The 19,713-nt window shown below is 37.7% G+C and overlaps 1 protein-coding gene across 6 annotated transcripts in view; it reads right to left on the minus strand.

The window, feature by feature from the left end:
* The window catches only part of ida (anaphase promoting complex subunit 5 ida), a 334,874-nt gene that overhangs the window by 9,923 nt on the left and 305,238 nt on the right, over nt 1-19,713 (minus strand). For all 6 annotated transcript variants that reach the window (XM_076201024.1, XM_076201023.1, XM_076201022.1 and 3 more), the window contains exon 16: nt 5,369-5,497. In XM_076201024.1, coding sequence (XP_076057139.1) covers nt 5,369-5,497 — 129 coding nt within the window. The remainder of the gene's footprint in view (nt 1-5,368; nt 5,498-19,713) is intronic.

Raw genomic sequence — 19,713 nt, forward strand, 5'->3', positions numbered from 1 at the left:
AATAAGTAAAATGCTGGTACAACAAAAGTTGTAGGGAGTTAAAAGACAAAAGAGACAAAGCCTGGACCAGATGGAAAAAAGACAGACCTGAAAAATGGAAAATATATACCGGTTATAGAAATGAATATGTACAAACGTGCAGAGAGGAAAAGAGAAAATATGAAAAAGATGTCATAGAAAAGTGTAAAGATCAACCAAAACTATTCTACAGATATGTAAACAATAAACTGAAAAACAAACAAGACTTGGAGAAATTAAGACAAGGGGGAATTGAATACACTGAGGAAATAGAAATGGCGGAAATTATGAACAAACATTCTAAATCAGTGTTTACAAGGGAGAACATACAACCTGAAGAGAACAAATGGAAAGAGAAAGTCCCCCCTATGGAAGAAATAGAAGTAACAAAGAATGAAATATTGACACACTTGAGTAATCTTGATGTCAGAAAATCGCATGGACCAGATGATATAGCAAACTGGATTCTGAAAGAATGCAGGAATGAACTGGCAGACAAAATACATAGCATACTAAACAGTTCCTTGAAAGAAGGAAAAGTTCCAGAAGATTGGAAAAAAGCAAATATAGTACCTATATATAAAGGAGGAAATAAAGAAGAACCTACAAACTATAGACCAGTCTCTCTAACAAGTACAATAGCAAAAATTTGTGAAAGAATTATCAAAAGTAGATTGGTAAAATATTTAGAAAAAAACAAAGTGTTAAATCCAAGGCAATTTGGATTCAGACAAGGACGATCATGCGTCACCAATTTAATATTTTTCTATTCAAGGCTAATAGATATAATACAAGAAAGAGATGGATGGGAGGACTGTGCATTTCTAGACCTAAAGAAAGCTTTTGACAAAGTTCCACAAAAGAAGATGCTTAAGAAATTAGAAACTGAAGGAGGAATACAGGACAAACTACTAAATTGGATGGAAGACTTTTTGCAAGAAAGAAAAATGAGAGTAGTGATAAGAGACCAGCCATCAAAATGGGATGAAGTAATAAGCGGTGTTCCGCAGGGAACAGTTCTGGCCCCAATAATGTTTGCTATATATATTAATGATATGGATGAAGGAATAGAAAGCTATATGAGCTTCTTTGCAGATGATGCAAAACTACTGAAAAGAGTGAAAACTGAAGAAGATTGTGAATCACTACAGAGAGATCTAAATATAGTACAGGAATGGAGTAGGAAGTGGGAGATGGAGTTCAACACTAAAAGGTGTAGTATAATGGAATTGGAAAAAGCAAAAACAGAATAACAGGAGCATATAAATTGGGAGAAGAAGGAATAAAAAAAGTAGAAAATGAGAAGGACCTGGGAGTCATTGTTATGAATAATATGTCACCTGAGAAACATATAAATAAGATTTTTGGAGAAACTTATAATTTAATAAGAACAATCAAAGTTGCATTTACATACCTGGATGAAGAAATGGTGAAGAAAATCCTAATCACTCTGATAAGACCAAGATTGGAATATGCAGCAACGATATGGTCACCAAGTACAAAAAAATGTATAAAAAAAACTTGAAGGAATACAAAGAGCAATTACAAAACTGGCACCAACACTCTCAAAACTATCATATGAAGAAAGACTAGCAAAACTTGAACTACAGACACTAGAGTAAAGAAGAGAGAGAGGAGATTTGATAGCTATTTACAGAATCATGAAAGGCATAGAAATTACTGACAGAGAGAATCTGATAAAATGGGATGACAGAAATACAAGAGGACACAGAAAGAAAATAAAAAAAGACAGCTATAGAAGAGACTTGAAAAAGAACAGCTTTCCTCACAGAGTAATAAACAGTTGGAACAAGTTAGATGAGAAAGTGGTGTGTGCAAAAACAATACATGAATTTAAAAATAGTTTAGATAAAATGAGATATGAAGACGGGACCCCACGAGCATAGCTCCCCTTCCCGTAAAATACAACTGGGTAAATACATATGTGAACGTGTACACATATAATTACACACGACGATATCTCTCCTTCCCGTAAAATAGAAATATATAAATACACACACACACTTCTTAATAGTATAATTATATTAGGAATGGAAGAGAAATTTAACCAAAATAGAACCACAGGAATTAAAGAGGAAAAAGAAAAAGTAAACAGTTTACTAGAATTAGTTCAGGAAGATGAACCTGAAATCATGAAACAAATTGAAGAGATGTTTAGATCGGAAAATATAGTACAGATAAGACTAGACCAATTAAGATTAAATTCAGGTCAGAACGGAGTCAGAAAAGAAGAAAAAGAAGAATTCTATTGGAGAGTAGTGAATATGAATGTGAGGAAATGGACCATAGCAGAAACAAAAAAGAAACGGAGAATACAATGGAAATAACAAAAAGTTAAGAGTGTCCTACACAAATATAGATGGATTAATAACAGGACTGAATGAGCTGAACGAGTATCTGAAGGAAAAAATGCCGGACATAATGGGAATTGTAGAGACAAAATTAAAAGGTCCACTACCACCCAACAGCATAGGACACTGCATATAATTATTGGATTAGAAACAGAGAGATAAAACAAGGGGGTGGAGTTATGTTCCTAAGAAGGATATAAATGTGAAGAGTGTCACATATGGAAAGAATAGAGATGATTATGATAGAAGTAGAAGACAGAGATAAGAAGAGCAGAATTTTGTAATAAACTACGTGCCCCCAAAAACAGCCTCGTGGGAAGAGAGTGAACATAAAAGTATGTTGGAAGACACAAGAATAACATTAAACAAGATAATGGAAGATGGAGGAAGAATAGTTATGATGGGCGACTTTAATTGCAAAGAATTCTGCTGGGAAGAGATGACAGTAAAGGGTGGAGAAGACTCATGGGGAAATGTTCTACTTGAGATGATTATTGACCACACAATGACACAATGGATTCAAGAGAACACTAGGTATAGAAATGAAGAACCATTGAGACTAGACCCAATAATCACATCAGAACCTGAAATAGTGGAAAAGATAGAATACCAGGCACCAATAAGTAAAAGTGCCCACATATTGATAGAACTAGAACTAAATGAGGAAAAATACATGAAAAGAAATGAACAATATACAAAAGGAAGATTGATGTATGAAAAAACAAATTTTGATAAAATAAGAGAATTCTTTCAAAATGAAAACTGGGAAAGAATACACAAAGAAGATACAACAGTAGAAGAAAAATTGAATATTTTGACAAAATTTGTATAAAAAAAAAAAAAAAGAAAAAAAAAAAAAAAAAAAAAAAAAAAGGGGTGGAAAAGTATGTCCCAAGACAAAAACAAGAAAAAGAATAAGTAAAGTGCTGGTACAACAAAAGTTGTAAGGAGTTAAAAGACAAAAGAGATAAAGCTTGGACCAAATGGAAGAAAAACAAAAGACCGGAAAAATGGAATATATACACCAGTTATAGAAATGAATATGTACAAGTGGGCAGAGACGAAAAAAGAAAATATGAAAAAGATGTCATAAAAAATGTAAAGATCAACCAAAACTATTTTACAGATTTGTAAACAACAAACTGAAAAACAAACAAGAATTAGGGAAATTACGACAAGGTGGAGTTGAATACACAGAGGAAATAGAAATGGCAGAAATTATGAAGAAGCATTTTAAATCGGTGTTTACAAGGGAGAACATACAACCTGGAGAGAGAGAATGGGAAGAGAAAGTCCCTCCCATGAAAGAAATAGAAGTAACAAAGAACGAAATAATGAAACACTTGAGAAATCTTGATGTTAGAAAATCGCATGGACCAGATGAAATAGCAAACTGGAATGAACTGGCAGACAAAATACATAGCATAATAAATAGTTCCTTGAAAGAAGGAAAAGTTCCAGAAGATTGGAAAAGAGCAAACACAGTACCTATATATAAAGGAGGAAATAAAGAGGACCCTACAAACTATAGACCAGTCTCTCTAACAAGTACAATAGCAAAAATCTGTGAAAGAATTATCAAAAGTAGATGGGTAAAGTACTTAGAAAAAAAACAACATACTAAATCCAAGGAAGTTTGGATTCAGACAAGGACGATCATGCGTCACCAATTTAATATGTTTCTATTCAAGACTAATGGATATAATACAAGAAAGAGATGGATGGGCTGATTGTGCATTTCTAGACCTAAAAAAAGCTTTTGACAAAGTACCACATAAGAAGTTACTTAAGAAATTAGAAACTGAAGGAGGAATACAGGGCAAACTGCTTAAATGGATGGAAAACTTTTTGCAAGAAAGAAAAATGAGAGTAGTGATAAGAGACAAACACTCTTACTGGGATGAAGTAATATGCGGTGTTCCACAAGGAACAGTTCTGGCCCCAATAATGTTCGCTATATATATTAATGATATGGATAAAGAAACTGAAAGTTACATGAGCTTCTTTGCAGATGATGCAAAGCTGTTAAAAAAAGTGAACACGGAAGAAGATTGTGAGTCACTACAGAGTGATCTCAATAAAGTATGGGAATGGAGTAGGAAGTGGGAGATGGAGTTCAACACTAAAAAGTGTAGTATAATGGAATTTGGAAAAAGCAAAAAAAGAATAGAAGGATCATATAAATTGGGAGAAGAAGGAATAAAAAAAGTAGAAAATGAGAAGGACCTGGGAGTCATTATTATGAATAATATGTAACCTGAGAAACATATAAATAAGATTTTTGGAGAAACTTATAATTTAATAAGAACAATCAAAGTGGCATTTACATGCACTTTGATAAAACCAAGATTGGAATATGCAGCAACGATGTGGTCACCAAATACAAAAAGTGTATAACAAAACTTGAAAGAATACAAAGAGCAATTACAAAATTGGCACCAACACTCTCAAAACTATCATATGAAAAGAGACTAGCAAAACTTGAGCTACAGACACTAGAGCAAAGAAGAGAGGAGATTTGATAACTATTTACAGAATCATGAAAGGCATAGAAATTATTGATAGAGAGGATCTAATAAAATGGGATGAAAGAAATACAAGAGGACACGGAAAGAAAATCAAGAAAGACAGGTATAGAAGAGATGTGAAAAAGAACAGCTTTCCTCACAGAGTAATAGACGTTTGGAACAAATTAGATGAGAAAGTAATGTGTGCAAAAACAATACATGAATTTAAAAATAGTTTAGATAAAATGAGACATAAAGACGGGTCACCACGAGCATAACTCCCCTTCCCGTAAAATACAACTAGGTAAATACACACACACATATATATATATATATATATATATATATCCAATGACTCTTGTCAGTTTCCAAGAGCTGTGGATCTCCTGCAAGAAAGATCTAAGGCAATGGATTGACTGACTTATGTCTACATATGGGGCAAATTTTGATTAAACACAATGAAGACTGTACCTTAAGATAAAGTGCATCTCTGACCCGATGAAAAGCTTTAACTTTTTCAAACAACTGCTGAACAAGATCTAGAGATCGAGCTGCTGTCAGCAGTTTGGCCTTCCGTTCATTACCTTTTGCATCACTTATCTGAAAAAAAAATAATAATAATAATAAATAAATGAAATAATAATGATTATAGATAAATTAGTAATGAAACAGCCCTGCTGTGGATGTGCTGTGTCTTGCTGCATTGCTTCTGGCTTGGGCAGTGCATTGGAAAAATGGATAACCTTCATCTATGAGGAGCTGAGATGAGAGAGAGATGGGTGGGTGGTGGATGGAGGTGAAATGAGTGAGAGTGGATGCAAGACTTGGAAAGCTATTTCCCTTATAAGGGAGAAGAGGCCCTTGGTGTATGCATGTATGTGTGTGTATATATATATATATATATATATATATATATATATATATATATATATATATATATGTACACAACAGAATTTAATAGACACCAAGAAAAATGCATTTCTGCCCTTATTTAATGCTTAATGTTATTCAAATTTACCTAATATGTTATACCCACCTAGATTTATGTTTCAGATTACATACAAGATTAAAAAAGCATGCCATGAGCCAAAGGAGCAGTAGACATATCTGAATTTCAGCAAGGTCATACTGTGGGTCAACATGAAGATGGACTTAGTCAATGCAAAATATCTGAAAATTTGTCAATACCCCTTTCTATTGTTAATAGAGTGATCGTACAATTCACCAGAGAGGGCAAGAAGGGCACAAGGCACAAAACCTCATTCAGGTCATCCCAGGTCCTCAGAAAGAACCTTGCATCTTGTCAAAAGAAATGTCGAAGAGGATCCACATTGCAAGGCCTCTGACATAGCAGCACAAGCTGATGTCAGTCCCAGAACAGCTGTCAGGTATCTCCACAAGCTGGGTTACTATGGCAGAGCTGCAAGAAGGAAACCACTCCTTTGTCCAGCCAATATCTAGCACAAAAAGGATTGGGCTGTTGACATGGTGGAGAAACTTGTGGCCTTTTGGAGCACTGCCTTTTTCTCTGATGAGTCATGATTCCCATTATTTTCTGACAGTGGAAGAATGTGGATCTGGAGACTCTGTAGTAAAGAGTTTGACCTCACAAGACTGCAGCCAACAGTGAAAAATGGGGGTATTTCAATAATAGTGTGGGGGGCAATTTGGAATTATGGTCAATCAGAGCTTGTGGAGTGTCAAGGAAACATCAATTCAGGCAAATATGTTTCTATATTAAAGGACTCGTTCCAATATTTCCCAGTGGTAAAGTAAGTAAAAATTGTCTTCCTATTTATGGAAGATGGAGCTCCTTGCCACACTCCTCAAGCAACACAAAATTGGTTGAGCTAAAATGAGATCAAGAAACTTCCATGGCCAAGTCAGTCCCTGGATACCCTATTGAACACCTCTAGGACATGTTAGACTGACAACTTTGCAAAAAGAACACGAAACCATGTTCAAAGCCTCTGAGGGATTACTATGGAAACATGGCAAGAAATCCCTCAAGATGATATTCATGAACTAATCACTAGCATGCCTAGAAGGGTCCTTACATTGAAAAAAGCAAAGGGGATGTCAACCAAATATTAGTTATTCACATTGTGACCATTTATAAGCACTTTAATTGTATCAATTGCTTGTTTAATAAATTAAATTATTTCGTTTGGTGTCTATTCAGTTCTGTCATGTCTGAATTTACCTAGTTGTATTTTATAGGAAAGGGAGCTATGCTCATGGTGACCTGTTTTTGTATCTCACAAGATCAAGTTTGTTCTTAAATTCTTGTATGGTGTTTGCACACACTATTTTTTCTTCCAGTTTATTCCAGATATCTATCACTCTGTGTGGAAAGCTGTTCTTTTTCAGGTCTCTTCTGTAGCTGTCCTTTTGTTTTCCTCTGTAAGTCCTTTCTATCAAGGAGTTCCCCTCGTTCTCTTCTTTGTTCCAGGGTCAGCAATTCTAGTTTGGCCAATCTTTGTTCATATGTCAAGTTTGAAAGTGTTGGGGCCATTTTGGTCATTGCTCTTTGCATTCTTTCTAATTTTATTTTCTCTTTTGTACTGGGTGACCATATCATTGCTGCATATTCCAGTTTTGGCCTTATCAGTGTTTGTAATATTTTTTTCTATCATTTCCTTATCCAGGTATTTAACCCCTTTGATACGATGATGCCTATGTGGGCGTCATGAGGAGCAAGTGGGTACACGAGGATGCCGATGTTGGCGTCTTGATTATATATATTGTAGTTGTACCTGCGTGACCCCCATACTCTGTAAACTGGCTTCATCATATTTTCTATGGTTATCAAAATTCACGGGTGAAAGAGAACGAGCAATACAGTGGTAACTTTATTTTTTATAATGCGAGTATTATGACGCAACATTGCACGTCTGGCAGCTAATGCTGCCCGCAAGATTTTGGCCCATATTGAAGGGGTTAAAAGCCACCTTTATTGATCTCAACATATTGTATGTTTCTCCGACTATTTTATCTATATGTTTATCTGGAGACATGTCTGGTTACTGTCCTGTACCATTTCTCTGAATATTCATTTCCTTTTTTCGGCCACCTACCTACCCTGTGGTGGGGGAAAAAAGAATACTGCCACCAAGTATTTCTACTTGAGTCGTAAAAGGCGACAAAAAGGGACGAGGGATGGGATTAGGAGTCCTACTAACTGTAGCCCCAAAAGGGAACATTCCTAAAAAAGAAAGAAAAGGCATAAGAGGGTCTGGGAGCTTTCCAACCAGTACCCTAAGGTTTGGGTCTTTTAATGTGTGTGGATGTGGTTCAGTGGAGAGTAAAAGGAAAGAGATAGACAGTATGTTTGTGAGAAGAAAGATGGATGTACTGGCTTTGAGTGAAACTAAAATAAAAGGAAAGGGCAACGGCGATTTTGGGAGTGTAGCTGGGAGGTACTCAGGAGTGAAGAGGGGACAAGGGAGAGAAGGGGTGGCTATACTAGTAAGAGAAGAGATAAGTAAGCGGGTAGTGGAATGGAAGGAGGTGTAACCCAGGTTGATGTGGATGAAGGTGAAGCTGGGAAAGGAGATGTATTTACCTAGTTGTACCTAGTTGAATTTTACGGGAAGGGGAGCTATGCTCGTGGTGTCCCGTCTTCATATCTCATTTTATCTAAACTATTTTTAAAATTATATATTGTTTTTGCACACACCACTTTCTCATCTAACTTGTTCCAACTGTCTATTACTCTGTGAGGAAAGCTGTTCTTTTTCACATCTCTTCTATACCTGTCTTTCTTGATTTTCTTTCCGTATCATCTTGTATTTCTATCATCCCATTTTATCAGATTTTCTCTATCAATAATTTCTATGCCTTTCATGATTCTGTAAATAGCTATCAAATCTCCTCTCTCTCTTCTTTGCTCTAGTGTCTGTAGTTCAAGTTTTGCTAGTCTCTCTTCATATGATAGTTTTGAGAGTGTTGGTGCCAGTTTTGTAATTGCTCTTTGTATTCTTTCAAGTTTTGTTATACACTTTTTGTATTTGGTGACCACATCGTTGCTGCATATTCCAATCTTGGTCTTATCAGAGTGATTAGATTTTTCTTCACCATTTCTTCATCCAGGTATGTAAATGCCACTTTGATTGTTCTTATTAGATTATAAGTTTCTCCAAAAATCTTATTTATATGTTTCTCAGGTGACATATTATTCATAACAATGACTCCCAGGTCCTTCTCATTTTCTACTTTTTTTTTATTTCTTCTTCTCCCAATTTATATGATCCTGTTATTCTGTTTTTGCTTTTTCCAAATTCCATTATACTACACCTTTTAGTGTTGAACTCCATCTCCCACTTCCTACTCCATTCCCATACTTTATTTAGATCACTCTGTAGTGACTCACAATCTTCTTCCGTGTTCACTTTTTTTTAATAGTTTTGCATCATCTGCAAAGAAGCTCATATAACTTTCAATTCCGTCATCCAAATTATACAGTATATATATAAGTATATAGCAAACATTATTGGGGCCAAAACTGTTCCTTGTGGAACACCGCTTATTACTTCATCCCATTTTGAGTGTTTGTCTCTTATCACTACTCTCATTTTTCTTTCTTGCAAAAAGTTTTCCATCCATTTAAGCAGTTTGTCCTGTATTTCTCCTTCAGTTTCTAATTTCTTAAGCAACTTCTTATGTGGTACTTTGTCAAAGGCTTTTTTTAGGTCTAGAAATGCACAATCAGCCCATCCATCTCTTTCTTGTATTATGTCTATTAGCCTTGAATAGAAACATATTAAATTGGTGACGCATGATCGTCCTTGTCTGAATCCAAATTGCCTTGGATTTAGCACGTTGTTTTTTTCTAAATATTTTACCCATCTACTTTTGACAATTCTTTCACAAATTTTTGCTATTGCACTTGTTAGAGATTGGTCTGTAGTTGGTAGGGTCTTCTTTATTTCCTCCTTTATATATAGGTACTATATTTGCTTTTTTCCAATCTTCTGGGACTTTTCCTTCTTTCAAGGAACAGTTTATTATGCTATGTATTTTGTCTGCCAGTTCATTCCTGCATTCTTTCAAAATCCAGTTTGCTATATCATTTGGTCCATGCGATTTTCTGACATCAAGATTACTCAAGTGTGTCAATATTTCATTCTTAGTTACTTCTATTTCTTTCATGGGGGGACTTTCTCTTTCCATTCGATCTCTTCAGGTTGTATGTTCTCCCTTGTAAACACTGATTTAAAATGCTTGTTCATAATTTCCGCCATTTCAATTTCCTCTGTGTAGTTTCAATTTCCTCTGTGTATTTCAATTTCCTCTGTGTAATTTCAATTTCCTCTGTGTAATTTGGGTTTTTGTAAGTGCGTATGGGCCTGGTAGTGAGAAGAATGTAGAGGAAAGGGAGGCATTTTGGGTAGATATAAATGAGTGCATAGAGGGATTAGGGAGAAATATCAATGTAGTTGTATTGGGAGACCTAAATGCTAAGGTAGGAAATGAACCAATTGACGGAGTGATTGGGAAGTATGGAGTTCCAGGTACAAACCATAGTGTAGAGGTGATGGTGGAGATGCATCTTGAAAGAGAGTTGATGATAGCAAATACAGTGTTTGATAAGAAAGTCAAGCATAAGTACACATGGGAGAGGGTGGTGGATGGAAGGGTGGTAGACAGAGCATTAATAGACTATATAGTGGTGACCAGGAGTATGGTAAGAAGAGTTAAGGATGTACATGTTCTAAGGGGAGAGAGTGGGGGAATATCAGATCATCTCCTGGTGGAAGGTAAATTGAGAGTTGAGAATAGGTGGAGAAAGAGGAAAAGGGCAGAAGGTAGGGAGGTACTTAGAGTGAACTGCTTAAATGAGAAAAAAAAAAAGGAGAATGAGTATAAGAAGTTGAGAGAGAAGTGGGAGAGAGTAAAGGATAGAGTAGAACTAGGATTGGAGGAGGAATGGGGATGGTTCAAGGAGGGAGGCATAAGGTGTGCAAAGATGGTGTGTGGAACAATGAGGGCGGGAGGAAAAAGAAGGAAGGGTAGTGAGTGGTGGGATGAGGAAGCAAAGAAAGGTGTGGAAGAGAAGAAGCAGGCATTCATAGATTGGCTACAAATTAGGATGAGGGAATCGTATGAGAGGTATAAAGTAAAGAGAAAGGAAGTTAAGCATAAGATAAAGGAAGCAAAGAGGAGAGCAGATGAGAAATGGGGAAAGCGTATGACAGAAAATTTTGAAAGTAATAAAAAGATGTTTTGGAAGGAAGTTAAAAGAGGAAGAAGAGGCGAATCAAGTAGAGAAGAAAAGGTAAAAGGTGCAGATGGAGGGATGATAATGGAAGAGAAGGCAGTGAGAAGAAGGTGGGCAGAGTATCTTAGGGAGTTCCTAAATGTGAAGGAGGATAGGGAGGGAAAGGTAGTTGCAGTGGGAAATGCTAAGAAAATGAGAGTGATGAGTGAGGAAAATGGAGGAGAAATAGGGAAGGATGAAGTGAAAGCAGCTATTAAGATGATGAGAGCAGGTAAGGCACCTGGGTTGGATGGATGCCATGCAGAATGTCTAAAAAAAAAGGAGGTACAGTGATGGTGGACTGGCTGGTGAGGTTGTTTAATGTTTGTGAGAGAGTAGAGTGCCAGAGGACTGGGGGAGTACCTGTATAGTTCCGCTTTACAAAGGAAAGGGGGACAAGTGTGAGTGTAGTAGTTTCAGAGGGATCAGCTTGTTGAGTGTAGTTGGGAAGGCTTATGGGAGGGTCTTGATTGAGAGGATTATGAGAGGAAGAGAGGGAGTAATTGGTGAGGAAGAGTGTGGTTTTAGGACAGGTAGGGGATGTGTAGATCACATTTTTGTGGTAAGACAGATATGTGACAAAGCTATAGGAAAAGGTTAGGGTGTTTTTTTGACCTTTTATGGATCTGGAAAAGGCTTACGACAGGGTAGACAGGAGGGCACTGTGGGAGATACTGCAGATATATGGGATAGGAGGAAAGCTGTTAAGAGCAGTCAGGAGTTTTTATGAGAGTAGTAGAGTTTGCATTAGGATTAGAAATGGAGAGAGTGAATGGTTTGAGGTAAAGGTGGGACTTCGTCAGGGGTGTGTTATGTCGCCCTGGCTGTTCAATCTGTACATGGATGGGGTGGTGCGAGAGGTGAATGGAAGGGTAGTGGATCAGGGGTTGGAGATGATTAAAGAAAATGGAGAAAAGTGGGAGGTGAGCCAGCTGTTGTTTGCTGACGACACTGCACTTGTAGCAGGATCAGAGGAGGGATTGAGGAAGTTAGTGACAGCATTTGAGAAGGTGTGTGAAAGAAGGAAGATGAAGATAAATGTGGGCAAAAGGTGATGAGATGTACAAGGGGAGAGAATGACAGTAGGCTGGAAGTGAGCATTAAGGGGGTACGCGACACCTGGGGGGGGATGAATTTGGTCAAGATATAGCATTTTTCAAAACTCTGTTCAAAATGTTTGTATACCATTTAGAAATAAATCCCGACATATAATTTTCCAGCGGCGCGCAATTTAAATGTCTTGGGCGGGGGTTTAAATGGACGGAGTTAAAGGCGCAACCCACAATAGAGGGGGGCGTACCACTTAGGACCTTCAGGCGCATCGAATAACGTTGAAATTCGATTGAATTTACGCTTGCCCAATGCTTCTACGGCCAGTATGAGGGTGGAGGGGAAGGGAGGAAGGTGGAGGGATAGCTTTTGCCAACTTAGAGCTCAGCTGGACGTCAGTTACCTACTAGCTTCGAAAGAAAAAGTATGCATGTCTCATGAGCTCTCCTGGCAATATATTACCTTAGCTAGTACATATTACTCATTAGTACAGTCATCATGGGTACCAAAAAGAACATCTACAATGACAAAAAAACAACAATTAAAGATGGCAAACAGTCAAAGACGACTAGCCTAGACCTCACCACCTCTCACTCCACCACTGCCCTCACTTCCACCTCTCTCAACATATGTAGTCAGGTTGTACACCATGAAGTACTTTATTCATCTTGAATACAGCAAGAAAATTAGATATTAGTTATGAAATTGTACAGAGGGGAGATAAGAATGAATGTGAATTTATGATTGTGGAGAAGAGCAGTTTTTTGCCGTGGATAACTTCTCTTCTTAGATGCCAGTGTGGTGAGATGTAAGTTGAAGTGATAGGAGAATGTGGAATGGTGAAGACATTTCAGGCAAAATGAAAGTTGTGCTCTGAAAAGAGCAAATGGTGTACTTCACCAGGCGGTAGAAATGAAAGTTATGAAAAACATAACAGGGTTGTGGAGGCTGGCTTACTCTGTGGGGATGTTGCAGTACAGAAAATATGCATGGCAATGAACATGAAAATGATACATCACAAGACGTTTAGTAAACTTTGCCCTCATTTTATAGAGACCAGCATAAAGAAGTATGAGGAACTCTTGGAAAAGACAAGGGAACATGTACATGCAGCATTAGAAAAGGAAGACCCAACTTTACCGGAAGTAAAAGTTACTATCGAAGGTTCGTGGAGTAAGAGAGGATTCACTTCCAAAGGCACCCACTGCTGGTTAAAATAAACCTCTTTCCAATTATCTAAATACCACGAAGACACCCAGCAGTGAGGTTTCATATGAAGAAACCAACAAATGTGCAATAAAGCAAATTATATGATGTTGTCGTCTGTGCGTCGCCACTACTGTGATATACAGGTACTCCTCGTTTAACGACGACAATTGGGACCAGCGCGCCGTCGTTAACAGAATTGGTCGTTAAATGAAAGTGTATGCATATACGTACATGTACTGTATATACAATGTCCAGCAATACATGTATCTTTATTTTCGTGTATTTTCCCTCTTTTATACAGTACATTAAAGCTTTATTTACTGTTTATTTACGGTGGTTAGGTTCCTAAAATTACCGTATATGACCAAATCCGCGTATGCTGACATTCCATATTGATACCGAGGTATTTTTTTAGTTTCGACCATGGGCGCAATATAGCAATAGAAAATTAATTATTAATTTTGCAAATTAAAATGTATCAACGTAATATGCAATTTTGTGGGCGGAAATGAAAGTAAAAAATACCTTGCTACAAGAAAATATGCCAATGAACGAAGTCGGTAGCATAGGCTCGGGACGCCATCTTGTCGTCTGCCAACGTCTCTCACGACGACGACGAGGACGATCCGGATGACATTTAATTTGCAGGTAATGATTTATTAAACACAGGTTAGGTTAGTTTAGTTTAGTTTAGGTTAGACGAATTAATTTATCATCCTTTCATTTCTTCGACATCGGCATCTATCATAACAAACATGGTGTACCATTCGTCCGACATGACTTCGTTACTTATGAAATCTGTTTTAGCATTTTTTTTTATTTCCGCTCACAAAATTGCATATTACGTTGATACATTATAATTTACAAAATTAATGATTAATTTTCTATTGTTATATTGCGCCCATGGTCGAAACTAAAAATTTACCACTACCGGTATACACTGTACCCCAGGTAGTTTTTGCAGCTTGCAGGATGGTAATGTAGACCTAAGCTTCAGAACGCTTTTATCTCACAGCTAATATCCACCATACAAGTTCATTTATAACATCATACAAGTTTGCCTCAGCCAACTTAATTATCGTACACGACGTCGTAACTTCGGGAGATTTACGTTAAACGACGTCATAAAGCCCGTCGTTACTCCGAGTTGTCGTTAACCGAGTAGGTCGTTAAACGAGGAGTACCTGTACTGTATAAAAGAGGGAAAATACATGAAAATAAAGATACATGTATTGCTGGACATTGTACATACAGTACATGTACGTAAATGTATACACTTTCGCTTAACGACCAATTCCGTTGACGACGGCGCGCTGGTCCCAATTGTCGTCGTTAAACGAGTGGTTGTAATATGACTGTCCCTCCGTTATGTTGTCCCCCAACCCCTTTTTACTGTCCTGTACCATTTCTCTGAATATTCATTTCCTTTTTTCGCCTACCCTGTGGTGGGGGATAGAATGCTGCCACCAAATGTGGATGTGGTACAGATGAGAGTAAAAGGTATGAGATAGGTAGTATGTTTGTGAGAAGAAAGATGGATGTGCTGGCTTTGAGTGAAACTAAATTGAAAGGAAGGGGCAAGTGTGAGTTAGGGAGGGTAGTTAGGAGGTTTTCAGGAGTGAAGAGGGGACGAAGAAGAGAAGGGGTGGCTATACTAAAAAGTGAAGATATAGATACCGTATTTTTCGGACCATAAGGCGTGGGCAAAATCCTTAAAATCGGCCAAAATCAGGTGGTGCGCCTTATTGTGAGGTGCGCCTAATGTGTGGCTTCAGTGCAAAAAAATGCCTCGGACAGTGACGTACTATTTTGACATGTTTCGTAGCTAGCCTGCCGACGGTGACAGTGCATAGGCCTAGCAAAAGTTACAACCAAGTTATAACCAAGATGCATGTATCTTGACAAGAAAATTGCGAAAACTTCGACAGTTTTCGAGTCCATGCCACCGCATTCATTCACGCTATCATGGCTATGACATGATAGCATCCACAACACAGACAGCCATTTTGCATTGGTCTAGTCTCGCTCCACTCCGACTGTAGTCATTTGGATATTTTTTAGTTTCGACCATGGGCGCAATATAGCAATAGAAAATTAATTATTGATTTTTTGAATTAAAATGTATCAACGTAATATGCCATTTTGTGGGCGGAAATGAAAATAAAAAATACCTTACTATAAGCAAATATACTAATGAACGAAGTTGGTAGCAAAGGATCGGGACGCCATCTTGTCGTCTGTCAATTGACGGCCTCGGTACTTCCGACAGTACCTCGCTAGGTACATTTTCTAGAAGGAATGTTATGGAGCAGAGATACATGCATTCCTTCAAGCTGCAAGAACTTTGTATACCCCGCAAGCTGAGGGAGTGGTTGAAAAGCCCGCCAACGTCTCTCACGACGACGACTACGAGGACGAGCCGGATGACATTTAATTTGCAAGTAATGATTTATTAAACATAGGTTAGGTTAGACGAATTTATCCTTTCATTTCTTTGACGTCGGCATCTATCATAACAAACATGGCGTACCATTCATCCGACACGACTTCGATACTTACGAAATCTGTTTAGGACCTTTTTTTGTACAGGTTGTCGTCGACTTACGACCGAGTTCGGTTCCGACAGACAGGTCGTAAGTCGATCTGGACGCAAGTCGGACTTTATATATATACAGTACAAGTACTCCTCGTTTAACGACGACAATTGGGACCAGCGCGCCGTCGTTAACAGAATTGGTCGTTAAGCAGCGAAAGTGTATACATATACGTACATGTACTGTATATACAATGTCCAGCAATACATGTATCTTAATTTTCGTGTATTTTCCCTCTTTTATACAGTACATTAAAGCTTTATTTACTGTTTATTTACGGTGGTTAGGTTCCTAAAATTACCGTATATGACCAAATCCGCGTATGCTGACATTCCATATTGATACCGGGGTATTTTTTTTAGTTTCGACCATAGGCGCAATATAGCAATAGAAAATTAATTATTAATTTTGCAAATTAAAATGTATCAACGTAATATGCAATTTTGTGGGCGGAAATGAAAGTAAAAAATACCTTGCTACAAGAAAATATGCTAATGAACGAAGTCGGTAGCATAGGCTCGGGACGCCATCTTGTCGTCTGCCAACGTCTCTCACGACGACGACAACGAGGACGATCCGGATGACATTTAATTTGCAGGTAATGATTTATTAAACACAGGTTAGGTTAGTTTAGTTTAGTTTAGGTTAGACGAATTAATTTATCATCCTTTCATTTCTTCGACATCGGCATCTATCATAACAAACATGGTGTACCATTCGTCCGACATGACTTCGTTACTTACGAAATCTGCTTTAGCATTTTTTTTTTCCCGCTCACAAAATTGCATATTACGTTGATACATTATAATTTACAAAATTAATGATTAATTTTCTATTGTTATATTGCGCCCATGGTCGAAACTAAAAATTTACCACTACCGGTATACACTGTACCCCGGGTAGTTTTTGCAGCTTGCAGGATGGTAATGTAGACCTAAGCTTCAGAACACAGCTAATATCCACCATACAAGTTCATTTATAACATCATACAAATTTGCCTCAGCCAACTTAATTATCGTACACGACGTCGTAACTTCGGGAGATTTACGTTAAACGACGTCATAAAGCCCGTCGTTACTCCGAGTTGTCGTTAACCGAGTAGGTCGTTAAACGAGGAGTACCTGTACTTATAGTTTAGTTTTTCATTATTTAAAGTACTTATAATTAAAATATGTTGATGATTTTTACTGTACTTATCCATTATATAATAAGAATTAAGCCATGAAAAAATTAGTCAAATTGGTGAAACTATAAGCAAGTTACAGATATATTTATATTTCAAGTCGCCATATCTCCGTTCAATATTTTTTTACTTTTTTTTAATCATAAAAAATCTAGGATACATCAGATTTAGATGAAACTTACAGGAAATATTACATTTAGTAACTGCTAGGGCCGGTCATTCAAATATTTTGAATAAGATGAAAGAGTTAGGAGTAATAATGGAAACAAGACCAAAAAAAAAAAGTAATTGTTCACGATTTTTGCCGGACATTAAATTTGAAATGCCTGTATGCAAAAGTATAATGGAAATTGTTCAATTACTCAATGACCCGCCCTAGGTGTGCCTACTGACTAATCATAGCCAAAATATAAAACAAATTGGTCCACGTATTATGATGCTGTGCACTTTTAAATGTCGTTACTGGTATATGTACATGTGTACATACATCATTCTGTTTCACCTAAAATGTAGGCAACATGGATACCTATTTACCTGAGAAGTTTCAGCTCTTTACTCTAAATAGTTTAGAAAATGACCCCTAGGTGTCGTGTACCCCCTTAAGGGTGAGAAACTGGAAGTGGATAATTTTAAGATACTTGGGTGCGATTGTGACAGGAAAGGGAGGAGTGGGGGTGGAGGTAAAATGTAGATTGAGAGAAGCGAGTAAATGCCTTGGTGGATTAAAAAGTGTAATGAGAAATAGACATCTGGGAATGGATGCTAAGAGGAGGTTATATGAAGGAGTGATTGTGCCAACAGCAATGTACGGGGCAGAAACATGGAACATGAGAGAGGAAGAGAGAAGGAGTTTGAATGTGTTTGAGATGAAATGTTTGAGAAGTATGATAGGGGTTACTAGGCTGGATAGAGTGAGAAATGAGGAGGTGAGGAGGAGAACAGGGGTGGGAAGGGGGCTGGGAGATAGGGTTGATGAAAGAGTATTGGGATGGTTTGGACACATGGAAAGAATGAGTGAAGAAAGATTAGTAAAAGAAGTATGGAAGGCGGAGGTGGAAGGAGAGAATATGAGGGGGCATCCTACGATGAGATGGATGGATGGGGTGAAAGGGGCTTTACAAAAGAGAGGAATGTCTGTAGAGGAAGGACGGGAGAGGACAGAAGATAGGGGTGAATGGAGAAGGATTGTGTATAGATGAGGCTGTGATGCATGAGGGGGAGTGGGTGGGGGATGGGGGGTGAGGAAGTATGTATGAGAAAAAATATTGACGCAGCCCGAAGGGATTTCTCCTCGTCTTCTCCTTTCCTGCATGATGGCACGGAGAGGGAGGGGTCACCGAATTTATGAAGCGGCCTTGCTGTGGATGTGGTGTGTCTTGCGGTACTGCTTCTGACCCAGGGCAGTGGACAGGATGCAGGGATGATCATCCAGGAGGTGCCAAGATAGGAGGGAGGGAGGAGGGTGGAGGGGAGTGGAATATATGGGAAATGAAATGGGTGGGAGTATTTTCTATGGCTTTTTCTTTTTGGCTACCCCCTGTGTAAGGGGGAAAAAGCCTTTAGTATATGTATGTATGTATATACTTCTTTTTTGTAAATTTTATACTGTCCTGATATTCTATTCTTGCTTTTCCCAAATTCACTTATATTACATTTCTTGATGTTGAATTCTACTCCCCATCTCTTGCTCCACTCTGAGACTTTGTTCAAATCACTCTGTAATGAATCAGTCTTTTTTGGAGCTTATTTTCTTCAATAACTTTGTGTCATCCGCAAAGAAATTCATGTAACATTCAATACTTTTGTCCATGTCATTCACATATACAGACGCTCCTCAACTTACGTTTTAGTTACGTTCCGAACGACCGAACGTAAGTTGTTACTGTACTATACATCCGTAAATTCTATTACCGTATCTTATAAAACACCCCTAAATAATTAATTATACACATAACATTGTAAAATAATAACATTAATTTCAAATAAATTAAATTCAAGCAACATAAATTGAGATGGTGGAGGAGGAGGGGGAGGAGGAGGATGAGGATGAGGCAAGGCATGTTCAGTTTGTCGTTTGTGCAATGTAAACAATGGATGCAGCGTCATGTGCAAGTATCATTTGAACTACGGAGAGCGCGCTAAACTAAAAAATTCACTAAAAAAAAAAAAAAAAAAAATCTTTTTTTTTTCTTTTTTTTTTTACAGTCAGTTCAAACGTAAAATCGAAAAAACGTAAAATGAATGAACATAAGTAGAGGAGCGTCTGTATAGCAAACATTATCGGAGCTAGTACTGACCCCTGTGGGAAACCACTACTCATTTCTTCCCACTTTGAATATTTGTCTCTGAGCACTACTCTCATTTTTCTTCCATGTAGGAAATCCTCCATCCAATTCAATAGTTTTCCATGTATGCCTCCTATTGTTTCCAGTTTATTTAGCTATTGTCTGTGTGGTACTTTATCAAATGCTTTTTGTATGTCCAGGAAGGCACAGTCTGCCCAGCCATCCCTTTCTTGCAA

The sequence above is a fragment of the Oratosquilla oratoria genome, chromosome 17 (assembly GCF_046742065.1).
Source record: "Oratosquilla oratoria isolate Oo_2021 chromosome 17, ASM4674206v1, whole genome shotgun sequence".
NCBI classification, from domain to species: domain Eukaryota; kingdom Metazoa; phylum Arthropoda; class Malacostraca; order Stomatopoda; family Squillidae; genus Oratosquilla; species Oratosquilla oratoria.